The sequence below is a fragment of the Dipodomys spectabilis genome, unplaced genomic scaffold (assembly GCF_019054845.1).
Source record: "Dipodomys spectabilis isolate Male_0828 unplaced genomic scaffold, ASM1905484v1 ptg000692l, whole genome shotgun sequence".
In the NCBI taxonomy this organism is placed as follows: domain Eukaryota; kingdom Metazoa; phylum Chordata; class Mammalia; order Rodentia; family Heteromyidae; genus Dipodomys; species Dipodomys spectabilis.
The window spans coordinates 18,144-36,677 of NW_024871369.1; the positions used below are offsets into that span (position 1 = coordinate 18,144).

Sequence of the window (18,534 nt, forward strand, 5' to 3'; positions counted from 1 at the left end):
CACACAGACGGCTGGCCAGGCTTCCCGCAGCCTCCTGAGCGGCCAGTCCAAGGCTGGCCAGGGCCAAGGGCCAGGTCTGTCCTTCACCACCTCCCGGCAGGGCCCTACCACAAGCGCATGCTGCAGCCATGCCCGCCATCGCCCCAGCCCTCCGCGTGTGCAGGTGGTCTGTCCCCAAACAGAGCAGAGGGGCTCCGGGGCCCCCTGACCCAGCCTCCCCTCCGCCGCTGGTTAGAAAGGAACTTTTGTAAAATGTCACCTTGTGAGCCCAGGAGCCCGACCTGCCCACCACCCGACGCAGGCCGGAGCACGGACCCCACGGGGCCTCCGCCGGCCCCATGATGCAATCACTCAGTGAAAAGGCCCCGGAGGGCCAGCCCAAGCCGGGCCGGGCCGGGCCGGGCGTGGCAGGCGGCCCGCGGCCCACAGTGGCCTCACTTCCGGGGCCCGGCCCAGCCCACGTCGCCGAAGGGGCCCTCGCCCGTGGCGGAGCGCGGCGGCGGCCCGCAGGGCGTGCAGAGGTCCGAGTCCGTGTCCGACTCGCCCTCGGCAATGTAGGGCCTGACTTTGGCGCACGGCGCCACGGCCGCGTAGCAGCTGCTGAGAGCGTCCAGGTTCTCCCGGGACTGGGAGATGCTGAAGCCGCTGAAGGACCGCTCCAGCTCCTCGTGGTCCACGGACGGAATGGAGATGGACGTGTCACTGTCCCGCAGCGCCTCGTGCGGCCGGCTGGCCGGCGCGTCCTCCAGCTTCAGGAACTCGGTGCTTGCGCGGTGGCCGCCGCTGTACGCAGACAGGGACCGCTCATGCGCGGGGGGCGGCGGGATGCGCACCAGGGAACCGTGGTCCCCGACCGGGGAGGCGCCGTGCCGCTGGTGGCCCTGCTGCTGCCACGAGGTGGACGGGGGGCACTGGGCCGGGGGCGCGGCCGGGGGCGCGGCGTAGTTCCTCTGGCCGGTGGAGCTGGTGGAGCGCACGATCTTGATGATGCAGCCGTGCTTGTCCGCGTGCTCTCGGCTGTCCTCGGGGCTGTGGTAGGGGGGCGCCGGCTCCGGCTCCTTGGCCCCAAAGTAGGCCTCGGTCTCGGCCGCGGGGATGCCCATGCGCTGAGTGTAGATGCTCACCAGGAAGTCCAGCTTCTTCTCCATGGACAAGACCTGCAAGACGGGGCTGCTGCTGGGCTGGCTGCTGGCACTGGGGCCCAGCTCACCCCGCCTCCGAGGTGGGGGGGCGGGATTTGGGGTACTCCAGACCACCCCGGATGCCAGGCAGCTCAGCTTCTCACCCCGCCGTCCACATGTGGGCCGGGCGCAGGCCCGCGCCAGAGCCAGCCCCGGGGGGCCGTGCCCACGTGTGGTGATGTCTGGGGCGGGGGGGTAAGAGGGCGGAGAGGAGGAGACCAGCCAGGATGACTCTGGCAAGCCCCACAGCACATGACCCCTGCCGAGGGACCCCACAACCATGCCCCACAGCCCCCCGGCCCGGACGTGGAGAGAGCGGATCCTGGGACTGAGGAGGACCTCCTCCCAGGACGTGCAGGCCTGGCTGAGGCACACATCGCCCCGGGGGGGGTGTCAAAGGCTGGCCCCCTCCACAGCCCCCCGGATCCTAGGACCCGGGAGGAGGTCCCACATCGCCCCCGGGAGGGGGTGTCAAAGGCTGGCCCCCTCCACAGCCCCCCGGATCCTGGGACCCGGGAGGAGGTCCCACATCGCCCCCGGGAGGGGGTGTCAAAGGCTGGCCCCCTCCACAGCCCCCCGCAGCCCCTCAGTCTCGCCCACCTGCTTCTCCACCTTCCCGAGCCGTCCCATCATACTGGGGTCCTCGGGCAGGTCCACCTCCGCCGGGCCCTTGGCACGGTCCTTGTCGGTTATCGCCGGGCCCCGCCCCACGATCTGGTCCACTCTGCCGGGAACAGAGACCCGGCCCCCGAGCGTGAGTTCAGCATCGTGGGGCCAGGCCCTGCCCCCTCCTCCTGGGACATCCCACAGCCCCCCAGATCTGGGCTCTACGACCCTCTCAGAGCCGACCGGGGGGGCCGCAGGTGCCAGGACAGACGGACAGCGGTGCTCGTGTGCTCGCGCTGCCTCCTTGCGCTCCGGTCCAGTCCCTGCTCCGTCCATTTCATGGGATGTGGCACATTACTGAGGAGTAAAGTGAGGTGCTTCTGCCTGCTCAGCCCCGCCCCACCTGCGGTCCCCACACCCATCAACCTCGTGCCCTGCCCATCGCTGCCCATGTCTCCCCTCTCCTCCCTGGCTTGGGCTTGCTGGTCCTACAGCAAACCCAGGCCCCGGGATCCGTGACAGCTGGTGAGCATCTAGCCGGGGCTCCGAGCACAAGGCCAGTAGCGTCCCTTCCCCTCTTCTCCCCTCCCCTCCTCTCCCCTCCCCTCCCCTGAGCTTTACTCCTGTGTAATGCACCATGGAGGCCTCCACGCTGACAGGTACGACACAGACAACGCTAACGTCTCCAGCACGGACGACAGAAGCAGGAGGTTGAGAGCTGTTGCTCCATGCTCCAGGACAAGGGAGGGGACAGGGCTGCACGGGAAACCACAACGCACAACCAGAGGCGAGGAGAGGAGCCGCAGCCAACCAGAGCTCGGAGTGTGCAGCGTGTGCCTGTGGTGCATGTGCATGCATGTAAATGCACGTGTGTCTTGCAATGGGAGTGCGTGTGCTTGTGTGTGCAGGACGCAGACCTCAGCTGAGCTGATCTGTCAAGGCTGAAGGTTGAGGTTGCCAGGAAGGAAGGTGGCTGTGTGCCCTTGGGGGCGGGGTGGGGGGAGACTCCCATTTGTTTAACATAACACCAGAGACCCTCGGCAGATGTGTGGGGAGCAAAGGCCTGGCCATGCTGGGGCTGCAGGAAATACCAGCCTCCCGGCACGTTCCCTCACAGAGTTCGTTCAGCAAGCCGTGCTCTGCACAGGGCATGCTGAGCAGGGCCACTCCAGGCCGGCCACACAGCTGCAGCCCTGAGCACAAAGCACGTCCTGGGGCCCCTGGGCCCAGCAGCCCCGCGCAGTCTCAGCCTGCAGGGCCGCCCCCCATGCACTTCAGGGGTGCCGGCTGACAGGGCTGGGGGAGGGGCAGGCTCACATTAGCCAGGTGCAACTAGCTCCATGCTGGGTGCATGCACCAGGGTCGGGGGAGGCAGGGGGCCCTCCAGCTGCAAGCAACGCCATGGCCACGGCGAAGCCCCCCGTGTCCACACAGTCCAGGCAGATGCACAGCCCCTTCACCCTGCCACATGACAGACCACCTGTCGGGGGAGTCCCAAAGGGAGCCTTGGCTCAGGGCTGGGCCTGGGGCCGCCTGCGGTCCCCGAGGCCTCGTGCGGCCTCCTCTGGCTTCGGCCTGGGATTCGTGCTGGAGTGCTCAGCCCGTCCCGGGCTCTTCCTGGTGTGAACCTGCGTGAGGAAGGCTGGGGGACTCCCAGCCCCGGCCCAGAACCCCCGACGCCACGCCCACAGCATGCCTCGGACGGCAGCGGAGCGCCCTCTGCTGGACACACTCGGGACGCACAAACACAACCCTGTCCCTGCGGGTTGGAGCTCACAGTGAATCCTTAGCCTCCTCGCGGCCCAAGGCAGTGATGGGAGGGGGTGCGGGCTGGCCTGAGCTCCCCCTGTGCCGGTCACCTGGCTGCTCCTAAGCTGCCCAACAGAGCCGCACTGTCCACTTGCCCTGCCCCTGCCCTGGCCAGTCCCACGGGCGGGAGCAGGCCCCAGGGAAGCCAGCAGGCCCCTGAATCTGAACTAACTATGCAGGGGCCTGCTCTTGCCAGCGGGCTGTGCCCTGAACTCATCTCCCCGTGGTCATGGGTACTGCCCACGAGGCGGCCGAGGTTGAGGTGCTCAGCGCCCACACAGCCAGCCTCGTGCGGCTGCCGTCACTCTGGGCAGTAGCTTGGGAGGCTGGTGCTGTTGCTGTCTGCACCTCAAGTCCAAGGAGGGGCACGGGGAAGCAGTCCTCCCCGCCCTGCTGGGACCAGGCAGCCGTGAGCCCGGGGCCAGACACATACAGGGGCCTGAGTCTTGCCCAGGAGGCCACGAAGGCTGTGGCCTGAGCAGGGGCAGGACACAGCTTCCTGGCCATTAGCTGCTCTCTGCTCCCATCCAGAGCAGGCCCTGTTGATGGGAGTGCTCCCTGCGGGGAGCACTGTCAAGGAGGCTCTGTGCCTCCCGCCCGGGGCTGAGGAGGGCCGACCTTCTTCCTTCCGTGCGTTTTTAGGGAGATGTGTCTCGCTGTTCCAGGGAGGGGGTGCAAGGGGCTGCAGTCATGTGGCCTGGGGCGAAGGGGCTGGCCATTCACAAAGACAGGCCAGGAAGAGGTGCTGGTCCTAACCTAGGTGAGTACTGGGGTGACTCTCTCGAAGGGGCCGTGGGTCCTTTGGTGGGGTACTTCTTATGCCGGGGAGTTGAAGGGGGTGGGGGGCCCACAATCATATCTATCCTGGCAGTGTAAACAAGAAGAGAGACACCAGCACAATGCATCATCGAGCAACTCCAGGCAGAGCTGCTGGAAATGCGAAGAAACAGCAAGGGCGGCCTGGTCCTTCTGCAGTCATGCCACTCCACCCTGGCAGCACCGTGTTTGCAGACCGCCCTGGGCTCCCAGCAAAGCACTACACGCAGGAGCTGGGCCTCGGGGAGCCTGGCCCCACTGCCGGAGCAGAAGACGCGGGATAGACAGCCTCCGGACGCCAAGGCCCGGAGAGGGGGCTGCCCACAGGCAAGATGAGCTCTGTGTGTCTGCTTTCCAGACAGAAGGGGAGGGAAGGGGAAATGTCAGATTGGAAAGCTGTGGCGAGCCATGGAGACACAGCACAGGTCAAAGGCTAGGGGTTCCCACTCACCAAAACACAGCACAAGTCCGGCCGCTGCTCTGGGGTCCCAGAGAGGCCCCAGCCTGAGCTTACTGGGGCTGTGACAGGGCCCCACCTGTAGAAGCAGCTAAAGGCCTGAAGACTGCTCCTTGTCACCTGTGGCAAGTGGGTGGGCACAGGGCAAGGGGAGGCTGCTCGTGGTGGCCAGCTGTAGACCCAGGCTGCCCACCCCGCCCACCCTCACGGGTGACAGTCCCCACCCTGCCCACCCTGCCCACCCTCACAGGTGACAGACCCCAGGCTGCCCACCCTGCCCACCCTCTGACGTGACAGTCCCCAGGCTGTCCACCCTCACAGGTGACAGACCCCAGGCTGCCCACCCTGCCCACCCTCACAGGTGACAGTCCCCAGGCTGCCCACCCTCACAGGTGACAGACCCCAGGCTGCCCACCCTGCCCACCCTCCGACGTGACAGTCCCCAGGCTGCCCACCCCGCCCACCCTCACAGGTGACAGTCCCCAGGCTGCCCACCCTGCCCACCCTTACAGGTGACAGTCCCCAGGCTGCCCACCCTGCCCACCCTCTGACGTGACAGTCCCCAGGCTGCCCACCCTGCCCACCCTCTGACGTGACAGTCCTCAGGCTGCCTACCCTCACAGGTGACAGACCCCAGGCTGCCCACCCTGCCCACCCTCACAGGTGACAGACCCCAGGCTGCCCACCCTGCCCACCCTCCGACGTGACAGTCCCCAGGCTGCCCACCCTGCCCACCCTCACAGGTGACAGACCCCAGGCTGCCCACCCTGCCCACCCTTACAGGTGACAGACCCCAGGCTGCCCACCCTGCCCACCCTCACAGGTGACAGACCCCAGGCTGCCCACCCTCACAGGTGACAGTCCCCAGGCTGCCCACCCTGCCCACCTTCAGGGGTGACAGACCCCAGGCTGCCCACCCTGCCCACCTTCAGGGGTGACAGACCCAAGCACCACCTTCAGGTCTGAAAAAGTGCCCCAGCCCTGCTGGCCCTGTTGCCAGGGGTCTGATGGTGGGGATCTGATGGCGGGGGTCTGTTGGTGGGGGTCTGATGACGGGGGTCTGATGGTGGGAATTTGATGGTGGGGGTCTGTTGGCAGGGGTCTGATGGCGGGGGTCTGTTGGTGGGGATCTGTTGGCGGGGATCTGATGGCGGGGGTCTGATGGCGGGGGTCTGTTGGTGGGGGTCTGATGACGGGGGTCTGATGGTGGGAATTTGATGGTGGGGGTCTGTTGGCAGGGGTCTGATGGCGGGGGTCTGTTGGTGGGGATCTGTTGGCGGGGATCTGATGGCGGGGGTCTGATGGCGGGGGTCTGATGGCGGGGGTCTGATGGCGGGGGTCTGATGGGGGGAGTCTGATGGCGGGGGTCTGTTGGCGGGGATCTGATGGCGGGGGTCTGTTGGCGGGGATCTGTTGGCGGGAGTCTAATGGCAGGGGTCTGATGGCGGGGGTCTGATGGTGGGGGTCTGATGGCGGGGGTTGATGGCGGGGGTCTGATGGCGGGGGTCTGATGGCGGGGGTTGATGGCGGGGATCTGTTGGCAGGAGTCTAATGATGGGGGTCTGATGACGGGGGTCTGATGGCGGGGGTCTGTTGGCGGGGATCTGATGGCGGGGGTCTGATGGCGGGGGTCTGTTGGCAGGAGTCTAATGATGGGGGTCTGATGGGGGGGTCTGATGGCGGGGGTCTGTTGGCGGGGATCTGATGGCGGGGGTCTGATGAGGGGGTCTGATGGCGGGGGTCTGATGGCGGGGGTCTGATGGCGGGGGTCTGTTGGCGGGGATCTGATGGCGGGGGTCTGATGATGGGGGGTCTGACGCACCTCAGAAAGGCCTGGCAGACCCAGGGCTCCTTGCTGTGCTCCGTGTGTACTTGTGTGTCGTGTGTGGCTTAGGGTGGAGCCCTGAAGGCTACCGGGCTACCGGCTCCTAGTGTGGGGCACAGGGGCCCTCGCCGTGCCCACAAACCGCAGCTCGTGTGACTCCTGGGCAGAGTAAGGTCTCGAGTTCTCACACCCAGAGGAGCCAGCAGGTGCCCGCTACAAGCCACACACACCTGACTCCCCGCTGCCCAGGAAGCACAACCCATCACCAACACGCCTACACCGTGTGCATGGACATGTGTGCACGACCCACACACACATAGCACACGCATGTGCCACACACATGCATAGACATACATGCACACACACGTGTGTGCGGGCTCCCGTGTGTACATCTGCACGCACGTGTACACATCCATGCAGTGAGCATGTGCACCACACAGCTACACAGCGCGGTACGGTGAGTCAGGGAAGAAGGGAAAGACAAAAGAAACACTCAGAACAGACACACTGCGTGAAGACTCGCAGAAAGCAACAAGAAGCGGACGTGGGGGCGAAGGCCCCCGTGCTGGGCACTGGCCCTGCCTGGACACATCCCACACCAGCCCTGCATGTCTCCTACTCCATGCCTGGCTTTGGCCACAGGGCCCAGCCCTTGCCAGCCTGGACAGCAGGGCCCTTGCCTGGACTGCAGGCTCTTGATGCGGGACAGCATGTCCAGGTGTCCAGCCGAGTACTGCTCGATGACATCCATCACGTCGTACGGCCGGAGGCTCTCCTTGAACTTGCGCTTGGACACCAGGAACCGCATGACACTGCAGGGTGGGGGGAGGGGACTATGAGCTCTGGCAGGTGCCATCTGGGCCAACCCCATAGCTGGGCCGGCCCCAGGTCCAGTCCAGCCCCACAGCCAGTCCAACCCCACGGCCAGGCCAGCCCCAGGTCCAGTCCAGCCCCACAGCCAGTCCAACCCCACGGCCAGTCCAACCCCACGGCCAGGCAGCCTCACATCCAGGCCAGCCTCACGGCCAGGCCAGCCTCACGGCCAGGCCAGCCTCACGGCCAGGCCAGCCTCACATCCAGGCCAGCCTCACGGCCAGGCCAGCCCCAGGTCCAGTCCAGCCCCACGGCCAGGCCAGCCCCATGGCCAGTCCAACCCCACGGCCAGTCCAACCCCACTGCCAGGCAGCCTCACATCCAGGCCAGCCTCACGGCCAGGCCAGCCTCATGTCCAGGCCGGCCCCACGGCCAGGCCAGCACCACCTCCATCTGCCTGTCACCCTCCCAGCCTCTCTAAGTCTACGGTCCAGACACAGGTGCCAGGAGCAGGGAATTGAAAGGGGTGAGGGTGAAGCTCCCTCGGAGCAGGGCCGCAGGCCCACCCGTGGCCTCTCCTCTCTGCCTGGCCAGGAGGACCAGCAGCCGTTGGCACCGAGAGGGAGGCTCCTGCACCCTGCGCGCAGCCCTCGTGCACCCCCCCCCCAGCAGCTGGGGTCCCTCACCACACAGCTCTGATGCTGACTTTGAGGCCCGGGGTCAGATCCTCGGTCACAAACTCGCAGTTGCAGCTTTTGTTGTCCTCCACGATGTCCTCCCCGGGGAGACTTGCTTCTAGTTGGAAGGAATGCAGACCATCAGAGGAGCCCTCAGCCTGCGCGTGGGTCCCTGGAATGTCCCCGGGGTGCCCTGCCTTCCCACAGGCCCGTGGGACCCTCCTGGATGTGGCCCTCCGGGAGTGGCTAGCGTGAGGGCTCGCGTGGGTGAGTAGATGGTGGCAGATTCAAATCACACCTAGAAAGCAGCTCCACTATAGAGGAGATGCTGACCCACGCCACACGGAGGAGCCCACACTGTGCCGGGTGAGAGTCCAGCCACAGTGTCCCTGGGCCCACGCTGCGGAGTGTCCCCACGTGACACGCACAGAAGAGGAACTAGCGGCCGGGAGCAGGCGCTCTGGCCAGGGCCGGGGAGGGGAGCGTGACCGGTGGCAGCTCCCGTCTTCCCTTCTGGATCACGACAGCGTTCACACCGGGACAGCCGTGTGGTGGCAAGCACCGTGGGTGTGGGAGACGCCACGGAATGGTATGCATTTAAAATGGTTCCTCTTACACAAAATTTTCCTAAAAGCACAAGGAGCAGGGGCCTCCCAGCTGACAGCGGCTTCCGCCTTGCTCTGTGTTTGAGGGCCACCTCCCCTCTGGGCAGCCCCCGGCCCCAGGGCCCATCGTGGGACAGCCAGGCCACGCCAGACCCACCTTCCGAGTTCTGGCGGGACGCCGCACCCTTGATGCGGAAGGCCTGCCGGGCCCGGCTGCGGTCGCCGAAGCTCCAGCTCTTGGGCACCTTGCTGGGGCTGTCGTCCAGGCTCTGGTCAGCACTGGGAGAGCGCCGTACCGTCTGGGCCTGGGGAGACCCCTTCCCTTTGGCAGCCACTCCCCGGGGGCTGGAGAAGACACGATCTTTCAAACTGACCTTCTGACTGCTCCCGGGAAAAGCGATGGCAGACAGACAGAAACACACACAGACAGAAAAACAGCAAGAGAAGTCACTCTGGAAGAGACACAGGCTGTGTCTGTGCAGCCAGTGTCGACCCACAGGACAAGGGGGGACGCAGGTTCGAAGACCAGCCAGCCACGCGAGGGCTGGGCAGCGGCGGGAGCACGGGGCGGGGGGACAGGCTCTGTGGTGCCCAGGACACTGAGGCCAACAGGTGACACTGGGGCGCGCCTCCAGACGCCCTGGCGCTGGGCCCTTCCCCGAGGCTCGTGTCTGCATGGGCCTGGCCACTAGCGTTCTCCGCCGGCCCTTCGGCTGTCACCAAGAGTGGCCTCCCCGCCCTCAGCCTCTCCCTCTGGCTCCTGAGCAGAGGAGGTCATCATAGGCTGATGCCTGTCCATCCATACTCTGGCCTTTCCAAGGAAGCCTGGAGCCTCCTGGCCTCCGCTGTGGGGCCACCGCGTGGCGTCTGCCGGGTGTCACAGTCCACCGCACCTGCGCTCATCCGAGCAGCTGACCATGTCTGCTTCTGGAATGGCGGCAGGAACAAAGCCCCGGCCCAGCCCTGGCCCAAGCCCAAGCCCTGGCCTCGGGGGCCGGGGGAGGAGGTGGCCACAGCGACAGGACAGAGGTCAGGCCCTACTGTATGTGCGTATTGCGAACGCATTTTATTTATGGCGGTGCTGGGATCTGAACTCAAGGCCTTGTGCTATCACTTGAGCCATGCTCCTGATCTTGTGTTTGCTTCAGTTATTTCTCAGGTAGAGTGTTGAGTTTTTGACAAGGGCAGGTCTTGAACTTGGAATCCTCTGATCTAGGGCCCCCTGTGTAGCTAGGATCGTGGTCTGCACCCCCGTTTGACCTCCTGCAAAGTTCTTTTCAGTCTGTTTCTCAGCTACCCAAGACCCTGGGCCCCTCCCCCCATTGCTGCTGTCCATGAGGACCCTGGGCCCCTCCCCCATCACTGCTGTCCGTGAGGACCCTGGGCCCCTCCCCCATCACTGCTGTCCATGAGGACCCTGGGCCCCTCCCCCCATTGCTGCTGTCCGTGAGGACCCTGGGCCCCTCCCCCCATCACTGCTGTCCGTGAGGACCCTGGGCCCCTCCCCCCATCGCTGCTGTCCGTGAGGACCCTGGGCCCCTCCCCCATCGCTGCTGTCCGTGAGGACCGCGGGGTCCCTCCCCATCACTGCTGTCCGTGAGGACCCTGGGCCCCTCCCCCATCACTGCTGTCCGTGAGGACCCTGGGCCCCTCCCCCATCACTGCTGTCCGTGAGGACCCTAGGCCCCTCCCCCATCACTGCTGTCCGTGAGGACCCTGGGCCCCTCCCCCATCACTGCTGTCCGTGAGGACCCTGGGCCCCTCCCCCATCACTGCTGTCCGTGAGGACCCTGGGCCCCTCCCCCATCACTGCTGTCCGTGAGGACCCTAGGCCCCTCCCCCATCACTGCTGTCCGTGAGGACCCTGGGCCCCTCCCCCATCGCTGCTGTCTGTGAGGACCGCGGGGTCTCCCATCGCTGCTGTCCGTGAGGACCCTGGGCCCCTCCCCCATCGCTGCTGTCCGTGAGGACCCTGGGCCCCTCCCCCATCACTGCTGTCCGTGAGGACCGCGGGGTCTCCCCTCCCCCACATCACTGCTGTCCGTGAGGACCGCGGGGTCCCCCCCCATCGCTGCTGTCCGTGAGGACCGCGGGGTCCCTCCCCCATCGCTGCTGTCCGTGAGGACCGCGGGGTCCCTCCCCCATCGCTGCTGTCCGTGAGGACCCTGGGCCCCTCCCCACCACTGCTGTCCGTGAGGACCCTGGGCCCCTCCCCCATCACTGCTGTCCGTGAGGACCGCGGGGTCCCCCCCCATCGCTGCTGTCCGTGAGGACCCTGGGCCCCTCCCCCCATCACTGCTGTCCGTGAGGACCCTGGGCCCCTCCCCCATCGGTGCTGTCCGTGAGGACCGCGGGGTCCCCCCCCATCACTGCTGTCCATGAGGACCACGGGGTCCCCTCCCTCATCGCTGCTGTCCGTGAGGACCCTGGGCCCCTCCCTCATCGCTGCTGTCCGTGAGGACCCTGGGCCCCTCCCCCCATCACAGCTGTCTGTGAGGACCGCGGGGTCCCTCCCATCACTGCTGTCTGTGAGGACCGCGGGGTCCCTCCCCCATCACTGCTGTCCGTGAGGACCGCGGGGTCTCCCCTCCCCCCCATCGCTGCTGTCCGTGAGGACCGCGGGGTCTCCCATCGCTGCTGTCCGTGAGGACCGCGGGGTCAGGGTTCACCCCCTCCAGGGGTCTCCAGCAGGCACAGCCTCCACCTCTCCGTCTGGGACGTCTCAGGCGCTGGTCCAGGCCTGCTGCTTGCTCCCCCCTCTGGGGGGCCCCACTACCATTCCCAAGGGAGACTGGCTATGCGTGGGCCAGCCAGACTTCCCAGGTCAGCCCCAGCCCAAGGGTCAAGAGGCCCCAACACACAGTGACACCCACGGGTGCCCGGATCCCTCTCCCAGCCCCTCCTGCCACGGCCCACAGGGACCCACAGCCAGACACGTACAACCGAGTGCCAGGGTGACCACCACAGTGAGGAGTCAGCACCACGCCCTGCATGGCCTGGACACCCTGGCCATGGCCTGCGCGACCTGAACACGCCGGCCAGGGCCTGGACACCCCGACCGTGGCCTGCACGGCCTGGACACCCCGACCATGGCCTGGACACCCCGACCGTGGCCTGCACGGCCTGGACAACCCGACCATGGCCTGGACACCCCGACCGTGGCCTGCACGGCCTGGACACCCCGACCATGGCCTGGACACCCCGACCGTGGCCTGGACACCCCGACCGTGGCCTGCACAGCCTGGACACCCCGACCGTGGCCTGGACACCCCGACCGTGGCCTGGACACCCCGACCGTGGCCTGCGCGGCCTGGACACCCCGACCGTGGCCTGAACACCCCGACCGTGGCCTGGACACCCCGACCGTGGCCTGTGTGGCCTGGACACGCTGACCATGGCCTGCGCGGCCTGGACACGCTGACCGTGGCCTGTGCGGCCTGGACACCCCGACCGTGGCCTGGACACGCCGACCGTGGCCTGCGTGGCCTGGACACCCCGACCGTGGCCTGCGCGGCCTGGACACCCCGACCGTGGCCTGGACACCCCAACCGTGCCCTGGACACCCCGACCGTGGCCTGCGCGGCCTGGACACCCCGACTGTGGCCTGGACACCCCAACCGTGGCCTGGACACCCTGACCGTGGCCTGGACATCCCGACCGTGGCCTGTGTGGCCTGGACACGCTGACCATGGCCTGCGCGGCCTGGACACGCCGACCGTGGCCTGCGCGGCCTGGACACCCCGACCATGGCCTGGACACGCCGACCGTGGCCTGCGTGGCCTGGACACCCCGACCGTGGCCTGGACACCCCGACCGTGCCCTGGACACCCCGACCGTGGCCTGCGCGGCCTGGACACCCCGACCGTGGCCTGCGCGGCCTGGACACCCCGACCGTGGCCTGGACACCCCGACCGTGGCCTGCGCGGCCTGGACACCCCGACCGTGGCCTGGACACCCCGACCGTGGCCTGCGCGGCCTGGACACCCCGACCGTGGCCTGGACACCCCGACCGTGGCCTGGACACCCCGACCGTGGCCTGCGCGGCCTGGACACCCTGACCGTGGCCTGGACACCCCGACCGTGGCCTGGACACCCCGACCGTGGCCTGGACACCCCGATCGTGGCCTGGACACCCCGACCGTGGCCTGCGCGGCCTGGACACCCTGACTGTGGCCAGTGCCTTCCCCACCCCATCTTTAGGCAGTGGGAAACTTGGGAGAGCATCTGTGTCTACATATCAATACAGAGGAGGAACAAGGCAGAAGCCACAGGGCCAGTGCTAGCCACGGGGCCACTCGGGAAGGGTGTGGTGACCGCCAGGCATCCTGTGAGCATCAAGGAGCAGAGGCTCTGTTGGCCTCAAGTCTAGCTCCGTGCCCTGGCCCCACGGCCCCCTGGCCCTGGGCCCGGGCCTCTGTGCCCCCCGGAGGCCAACCCACCGGAGCCTGAGCTCCTCCCAGTCCACGCGGCCTTCTGGTTTTGGCCTCAGCAGAGAATCTGGCTGGCACAGGGAGCACTGAATGTTAACACTACCTGAAAACAGCTGAGGACTGTGGTAGCACTGGGGCCCACCTAGACCTGTTCAGCTGAGGGAGACTCTGGCTTCTAGGACATTCCTCGCGACTCTCACAGACAGACCCCTTCTCTAGCAGAGAGGCCACTGCAAACACAGGAAGGGAGGCCCCTCTGGGCCTCCCGGGGAGGACCTGACCCTGGGAAGACCATCTTCCGCGGTCCCTCCGACTTGCACACACAAGGTAGGGAGAGGTAAGCAGCCCGAGAGCAGCCCTGGCTCAGTCCCAGCTGCGAGGATGCTGGGCGGGCGTCGGTCCAGCCTCCACCACAGCCAGCATGTGGCCGCTGCGCTCAGCTTTCCCAGAAGCCTCAACGCTGGCAGTGGGCAACCACGGAGCCAGACACGGAATCAGGCACGTCTCCCACCACTCAAGGCCGAGTGGCGGCGGGTAGCGTGGCCACGGGCTGCCTGGAGAGGGGCTGGGCAGTCTGTGGGACCCTCCGGGTGAGGAACCCCAAGGCCAACCCCATCTCCCTCCTGGTGGCACTTCCTCCGGGTCTCTAAGTGCCAGTACAGAGGCCTCTCCAAGGCCTCCAGCCACATGCGTGACCGGGCCACGGCAGTCTCAGCTCTGTGTTTCCAGCTCTTAACCCTGCTCCCACCCAGGCCCAGAGGAGGCCCTGCCCAGGGAGGCCCTGCAGAGGAGGCCCTGCCCAGGGAGGCCCTGCAGAGGAGGCAGGCACAGTGACAGGCCTTGGGCCCATCAGCCTTCCTCACCCCGGAGCCGGGACACCAGCAAGGACGGGGGGGGGGGGGCCTCCCTCACCTCACCACACAAACCAAGAACCAAGCAAACCCAAAGAGGGGCTCTCAGGGGCTTCCTCCACTTACTCAGCAAGAGCTTGCGGCCAGACCCGACCTGTGTACAGAAGCTGTGGGTCAGGGGTCACTCAGGAACGGCCGGCAGAGCTCTGGCCCTTCCCCACTAGCAGCCTCCCCAGGGCCCTGTGGGGGGACGGCCCCCGCCTGGCCAGCACGCAGGCGCCCAGCTCAGCAGTGCAGGGGCTGGCATCCACAGGAAGCTGTCCAGCCTAACTGGGGACAGAGGACACCCAGGAGAGCAAGGGGACCTTCCATGAGAATGCACACAGCAGAGCCCCAACACTTCCACAATCTTCTGGTCCCAAGCGGCCTGACCCCATCCCCTGTCCCAAGGCCCAGCCCAGGGCCAGGAGCCGCCAGACACAGGGGTAAGCAGGTAGCTTCAACCAGGGCTCAAGCCAGCCGCCGCCCCCACTGGAAGCTTCAAGAGGCCCCCGGGCAGGGGGGACGATCCTGCAAGCCCCTCATCCAGGTGGGAAGGTCTGGAGCATGCACGGGTGCAGATGCACAAGCATGCTGCTCGTGCTAACCGGCCACATGCACACAATGGGGGCTCTTGCAGGTGGGCTCTGCAGCTGCCGGCTGCACTGGGCTGCACTGGGCTCACTGGCCGGGAAGGGGGTGGGCAGCACGGGGAAACAGGAGGCAGAGGCCCTGGAGCAAGCAGGAGCACAGAGGCCCTCACACACAGACAGCAGACAGGGGACAGGGACAGGAAAGGTGTGGTCAAGGTGCAAGGGACGGGGTGTCTCCGCCATCCTGTTTCCGGTCTGCCCTGAACCAAGCCTGCAAGTCACAAGTGGTAGCCATGGCTTCAGGCTTTTGGAGGTGGGGGGGGGGGGGGTGAAGAGCCCAGACCACAGGACGCAGCCTCTACGGTGAGGTAACCAGCTCAGGATCGGTCCTCAGTGCCTACTAGAGGCGCCAGACTGACCAGCCCAGGGCGGGGCCTCTCTCTGATGGGCATGTCACGTCCACATCAGCGCCCTGGCCACGGCAGGGCTCCGTGTGGAGGAGGGAGGCCAGGCACCCGGGTCTGCCCTGTGCTCTGGGCACCAGGGAGTCAGAGCTGGGCCGGTGCTGCCGTGGCTCGTCCCAACCTCCAATAAGCAGGGAGGGCAGGGGCGTGCAGCGAGGCCGGTCCGTGCGAGCGTTGCATGGTACCTAGAGTGTCCCGGGCAGCATCCACACAGGCACCCTTGGCACGGTCTGCCTTTACTGGAAATGAGGAGAGTACAGTTAGTCCCGGGGAGGGCGGGGGAGACAGCGGGACCAGAGAGCGGGTACCGAGTCACGCAGCCCCGGCGTGGGGGGGGGGGGGGGGGGGGACAAGGACAGTGAGGCAGCCTGGAAGAGAAAACAATCACCTATTTTTGGAGAAAAAGAATCCCCGTGGTTTTTCTCCAAAAATACCTTTTCCTTCCAAAGCCAGAGTTTGGGTCATGTCTTAAAAGATGTATTACTATTATTATTTCAATTTTTTTTTGTTGTACTCATGCCAACAAAAAAAAAAAAACCTGCATGAGGTAAGACTTTAAAGGCTCGTGGACAGACATGATCCCCGAAGTGGCCGCTCTGCAGCATGCGCGTTTTACAAGGGGGAGATGTGCAGCTCAGCTTTACAAATCCACCAGCGAGGCTTCACCATGCCAGCCTGCGGCGGCCCAGTCCAAACACAGTGTACCCCTAATTCTAGGGAGCTCAGAAGAAGGGACACCTGGGTTCAAGAGATTTGCCCCAAGTTGACTTGCCTGAGGCCTTGCAGGCCCTGAGCCTTGGACTGTGGTGAGTGGCAGCGTAAGGGCCTGTCAAGGCCTGGAAGATGCTGCCTTCCCCAGAGCCCCATGGACCTCAGAGGCACACCCGCACTTCAAGAATAATCCTTCTTTCCCTTCAGGCTCCTCCCTGGCCCTTCCTGGCCAGCAGATAGCGTCCAAGGAGCCCAGCGTTCATGGCAACGGTCTCACATCAGACACCACCGGGCCGGGGAAGAAGGCGCTCACGTCTACTCTCCTCCCACATTCGTTTAATGTCAGCCGACAGTTATGCCCTGTCCACATACATCTCTCCATCTGGGCCTGAAGGGCGAGTCACCACCTCTGGTAAATGAACCTTCGGATGGCAAGACTCCTCAGAGTTCTCTGGTCTCTTCCCAAGCAAGGCCCTGAGCCTGCAAGCTCCGGCCCGCCAGTGAGCGCCAGCCCGCGGCCCCGGCCAGCAGTGAGTGCCATCCCCTGCTAGGCTCAGTTTGCTAAAGACAAGCAGCTTTAGGTCCCCTTGGGGTGCGGAGCTGAGGCCGCACTTGTGCATGGCCAGCCCACCAGCAAAGCTCCTAGCCTTCTGGAGTTGGCCAGGGCAGCGGCACCTCCCACTTCCCCTCAGTGGTCCCCAGGCCTACCGCCCCTGAGCCCCTTCCCACCCCTAGGGAAGGAGGGGAGTCCTGTGGCCCAACCCAGCTCTGCAGAGGGGAGATGTCCACGGCTGCACTGTGGTGGTAGCCACCAGCCACGCAGGGCCACCAAGACAGGGCTGAGCTATTTGAATGAGCGTGGTGGCAGCTAGTGGCCCCTGTGTGGGACAGCAGGGCTAGCCACAGCAGGCGAGAAGGCCCGCTGGCAGCAGCCCTCCCGGGACACTTTCCCGCTTAGGCTACCATGATGTGGTCTATTGCCTCTGAGCTCTAGGCCCAGGCAGGGGCTGCCTGTGGAGGGCAGATACCCGCACAGATGCGGGCCAAGGCCAGGCGCGGGCAGGCACCAAACTACACAGAACGCCACCACCTGTGAAAAGAGACGGGACACAGACGGGAAGGCCAAAGCCAGGGCACGAGGGCCTCGGCATGGAGGCGGGAGGCAGAGGAAAGGCGTGGGACCACACAGGGCGGGTCACAAGAGACACGTCACAGCCTGAAGCCCAGCTCCCCAGGACCCCACCCCAGGCCCCGCAGCGCTCTCTGAACAGCTCCATCCCAGTCCCCCAGGGGTGCTTAGAGCCGAGCGCCCCCGCTGGCCAGGGCTCACCCCCGCGTGTGAGCCCTGCGCAGGGCACAGAGCCTCCTCTGAGCAGCACCTACGCACTGGGTGCCAACCAGGGGGTGCGTGCCGCACCGCGGGGGGCGGAGACGCCACCTCTGCCTCCTGGCACCAGGTACAGACCCCAGGGAGGGGGTCCTCACTCCCCTGGCACCCCGATCCCCCCCCAGGAGCCTCACACCTGCCAGCCAGGTGTCCATGCTGAGGCCCTGGGAGCCCTCTCGGCTGAGCACGGTGGGGTCCCAGACCTGGTGGCAGTGGCCCTCAGGGAAGGGTGTGGGAGGCACAGGCAGGCAGGGACCACCAACACACGGGAGGGAGACGGAGGAGCGGCAAGGGGCGGAGTGGGGAGCCACGGACATACCGGAGAGCCGGGCTCCCATGGTCCTCACCTGGAGTCCCACTTTCAGGGCCAGCACCTCATCCCAAAAGACAGAGCAGACGAGAAAGGGGCCAAGAAGGGCAGTGACAGTGATTAAAAGCACTTGGGGGCGGCAAGGTTTTCCAGATGGGGCAGGAGAGGGGGAGAGAGAGAGAGAGAGAGAGGGGCTGAGACAAGAACAGGGCAGCCAGCCCCGCAGCCAGGGCGGCAGCGCACGGGCCCAGGAGCCCACAGCCAGGGCGGCAGCGCACGCCCGCGGGGAGACCCGCAGCCAGGGCGGCAGCGCACGGGCCCAGGAGCCCCGCAGCCAGCCCCGCAGCCAGGGCGGCAGCGCACGGGCCCAGGAGCCCACAGCCAGGGCGGCAGCACACGGGCCCAGGAGCCCCGCAGCCAGCCCCGCAGCCAGGGCGGCAGCGCACGGGCCCAGGAGCCCCGCAGCCAGGGCGGCAGCGCACGGCCCGTGGGGAGCCCCACAGCCAGCCCCGCAGCCAGGGCGGCAGCGCACAGCCCCGCAGCAGCCGCTCCCAGAAGGGCACGTGCCAGGCGGGCTGGGTGGCACAGAGCTGGGTGGAGAGGCCTCCGGAGCCATCACGGTCAGGATCCATCTCTGCCCACCCGAGGCAGGGCTGTGGCGGCCGTGGCCAAAGGGGCTGCTCCTCTCGCCCACCACCTGTCAGCTGGAGGTCACAGCAGGGCGGGGGGGGGGGGGGGGAGGGGGCTGGACCAGGGTCCCCTGACAGTGACTGAGGAAGGAGGGCGGGCTGACCTCCGGGAAGCTGGACAACTTTCTCACTTCACCTGTGTGGGCCAGAAGGGGTTCTCATCCCTGCCATCGGGACAGGGGACAGCGCTAGGTCCCATGCCAGCCAGGGGACAGTGCTAGGTCCCACACCAGCCAGGGGACAGTGCTAGGTCCCATGCCAGCCAGGGACA

General features: G+C 66.5%; 1 protein-coding gene across 6 annotated transcripts in view; it reads right to left on the reverse strand.

Moving 5' to 3' along the window:
- Nucleotides 1-434: 434 nt before the first annotated feature.
- Kcnq2 (potassium voltage-gated channel subfamily Q member 2) overlaps nt 435-18,534 on the reverse strand; it is a 59,296-nt gene continuing 41,196 nt past the window's right edge. For 2 of the 6 annotated variants that reach the window (XM_042672264.1, XM_042672262.1), the window contains 5 exons: nt 8,947-9,170; nt 8,194-8,302; nt 7,375-7,506; nt 1,782-1,905; nt 435-1,157 (listed from right to left, as the gene is read on the reverse strand). In XM_042672264.1, coding sequence (XP_042528198.1) covers nt 435-1,157; nt 1,782-1,905; nt 7,375-7,506; nt 8,194-8,302; nt 8,947-9,170 — 1,312 coding nt within the window. Of the gene's footprint in view, nt 1,158-1,781; nt 1,906-4,352; nt 4,461-7,374; nt 7,507-8,193; nt 8,303-8,946; nt 9,171-15,351; nt 15,406-18,534 lie in introns of all 6 variants that reach the window. The other 4 variants (XM_042672260.1, XM_042672261.1, XM_042672265.1 and 1 more) reach the window with 4 other exon arrangements.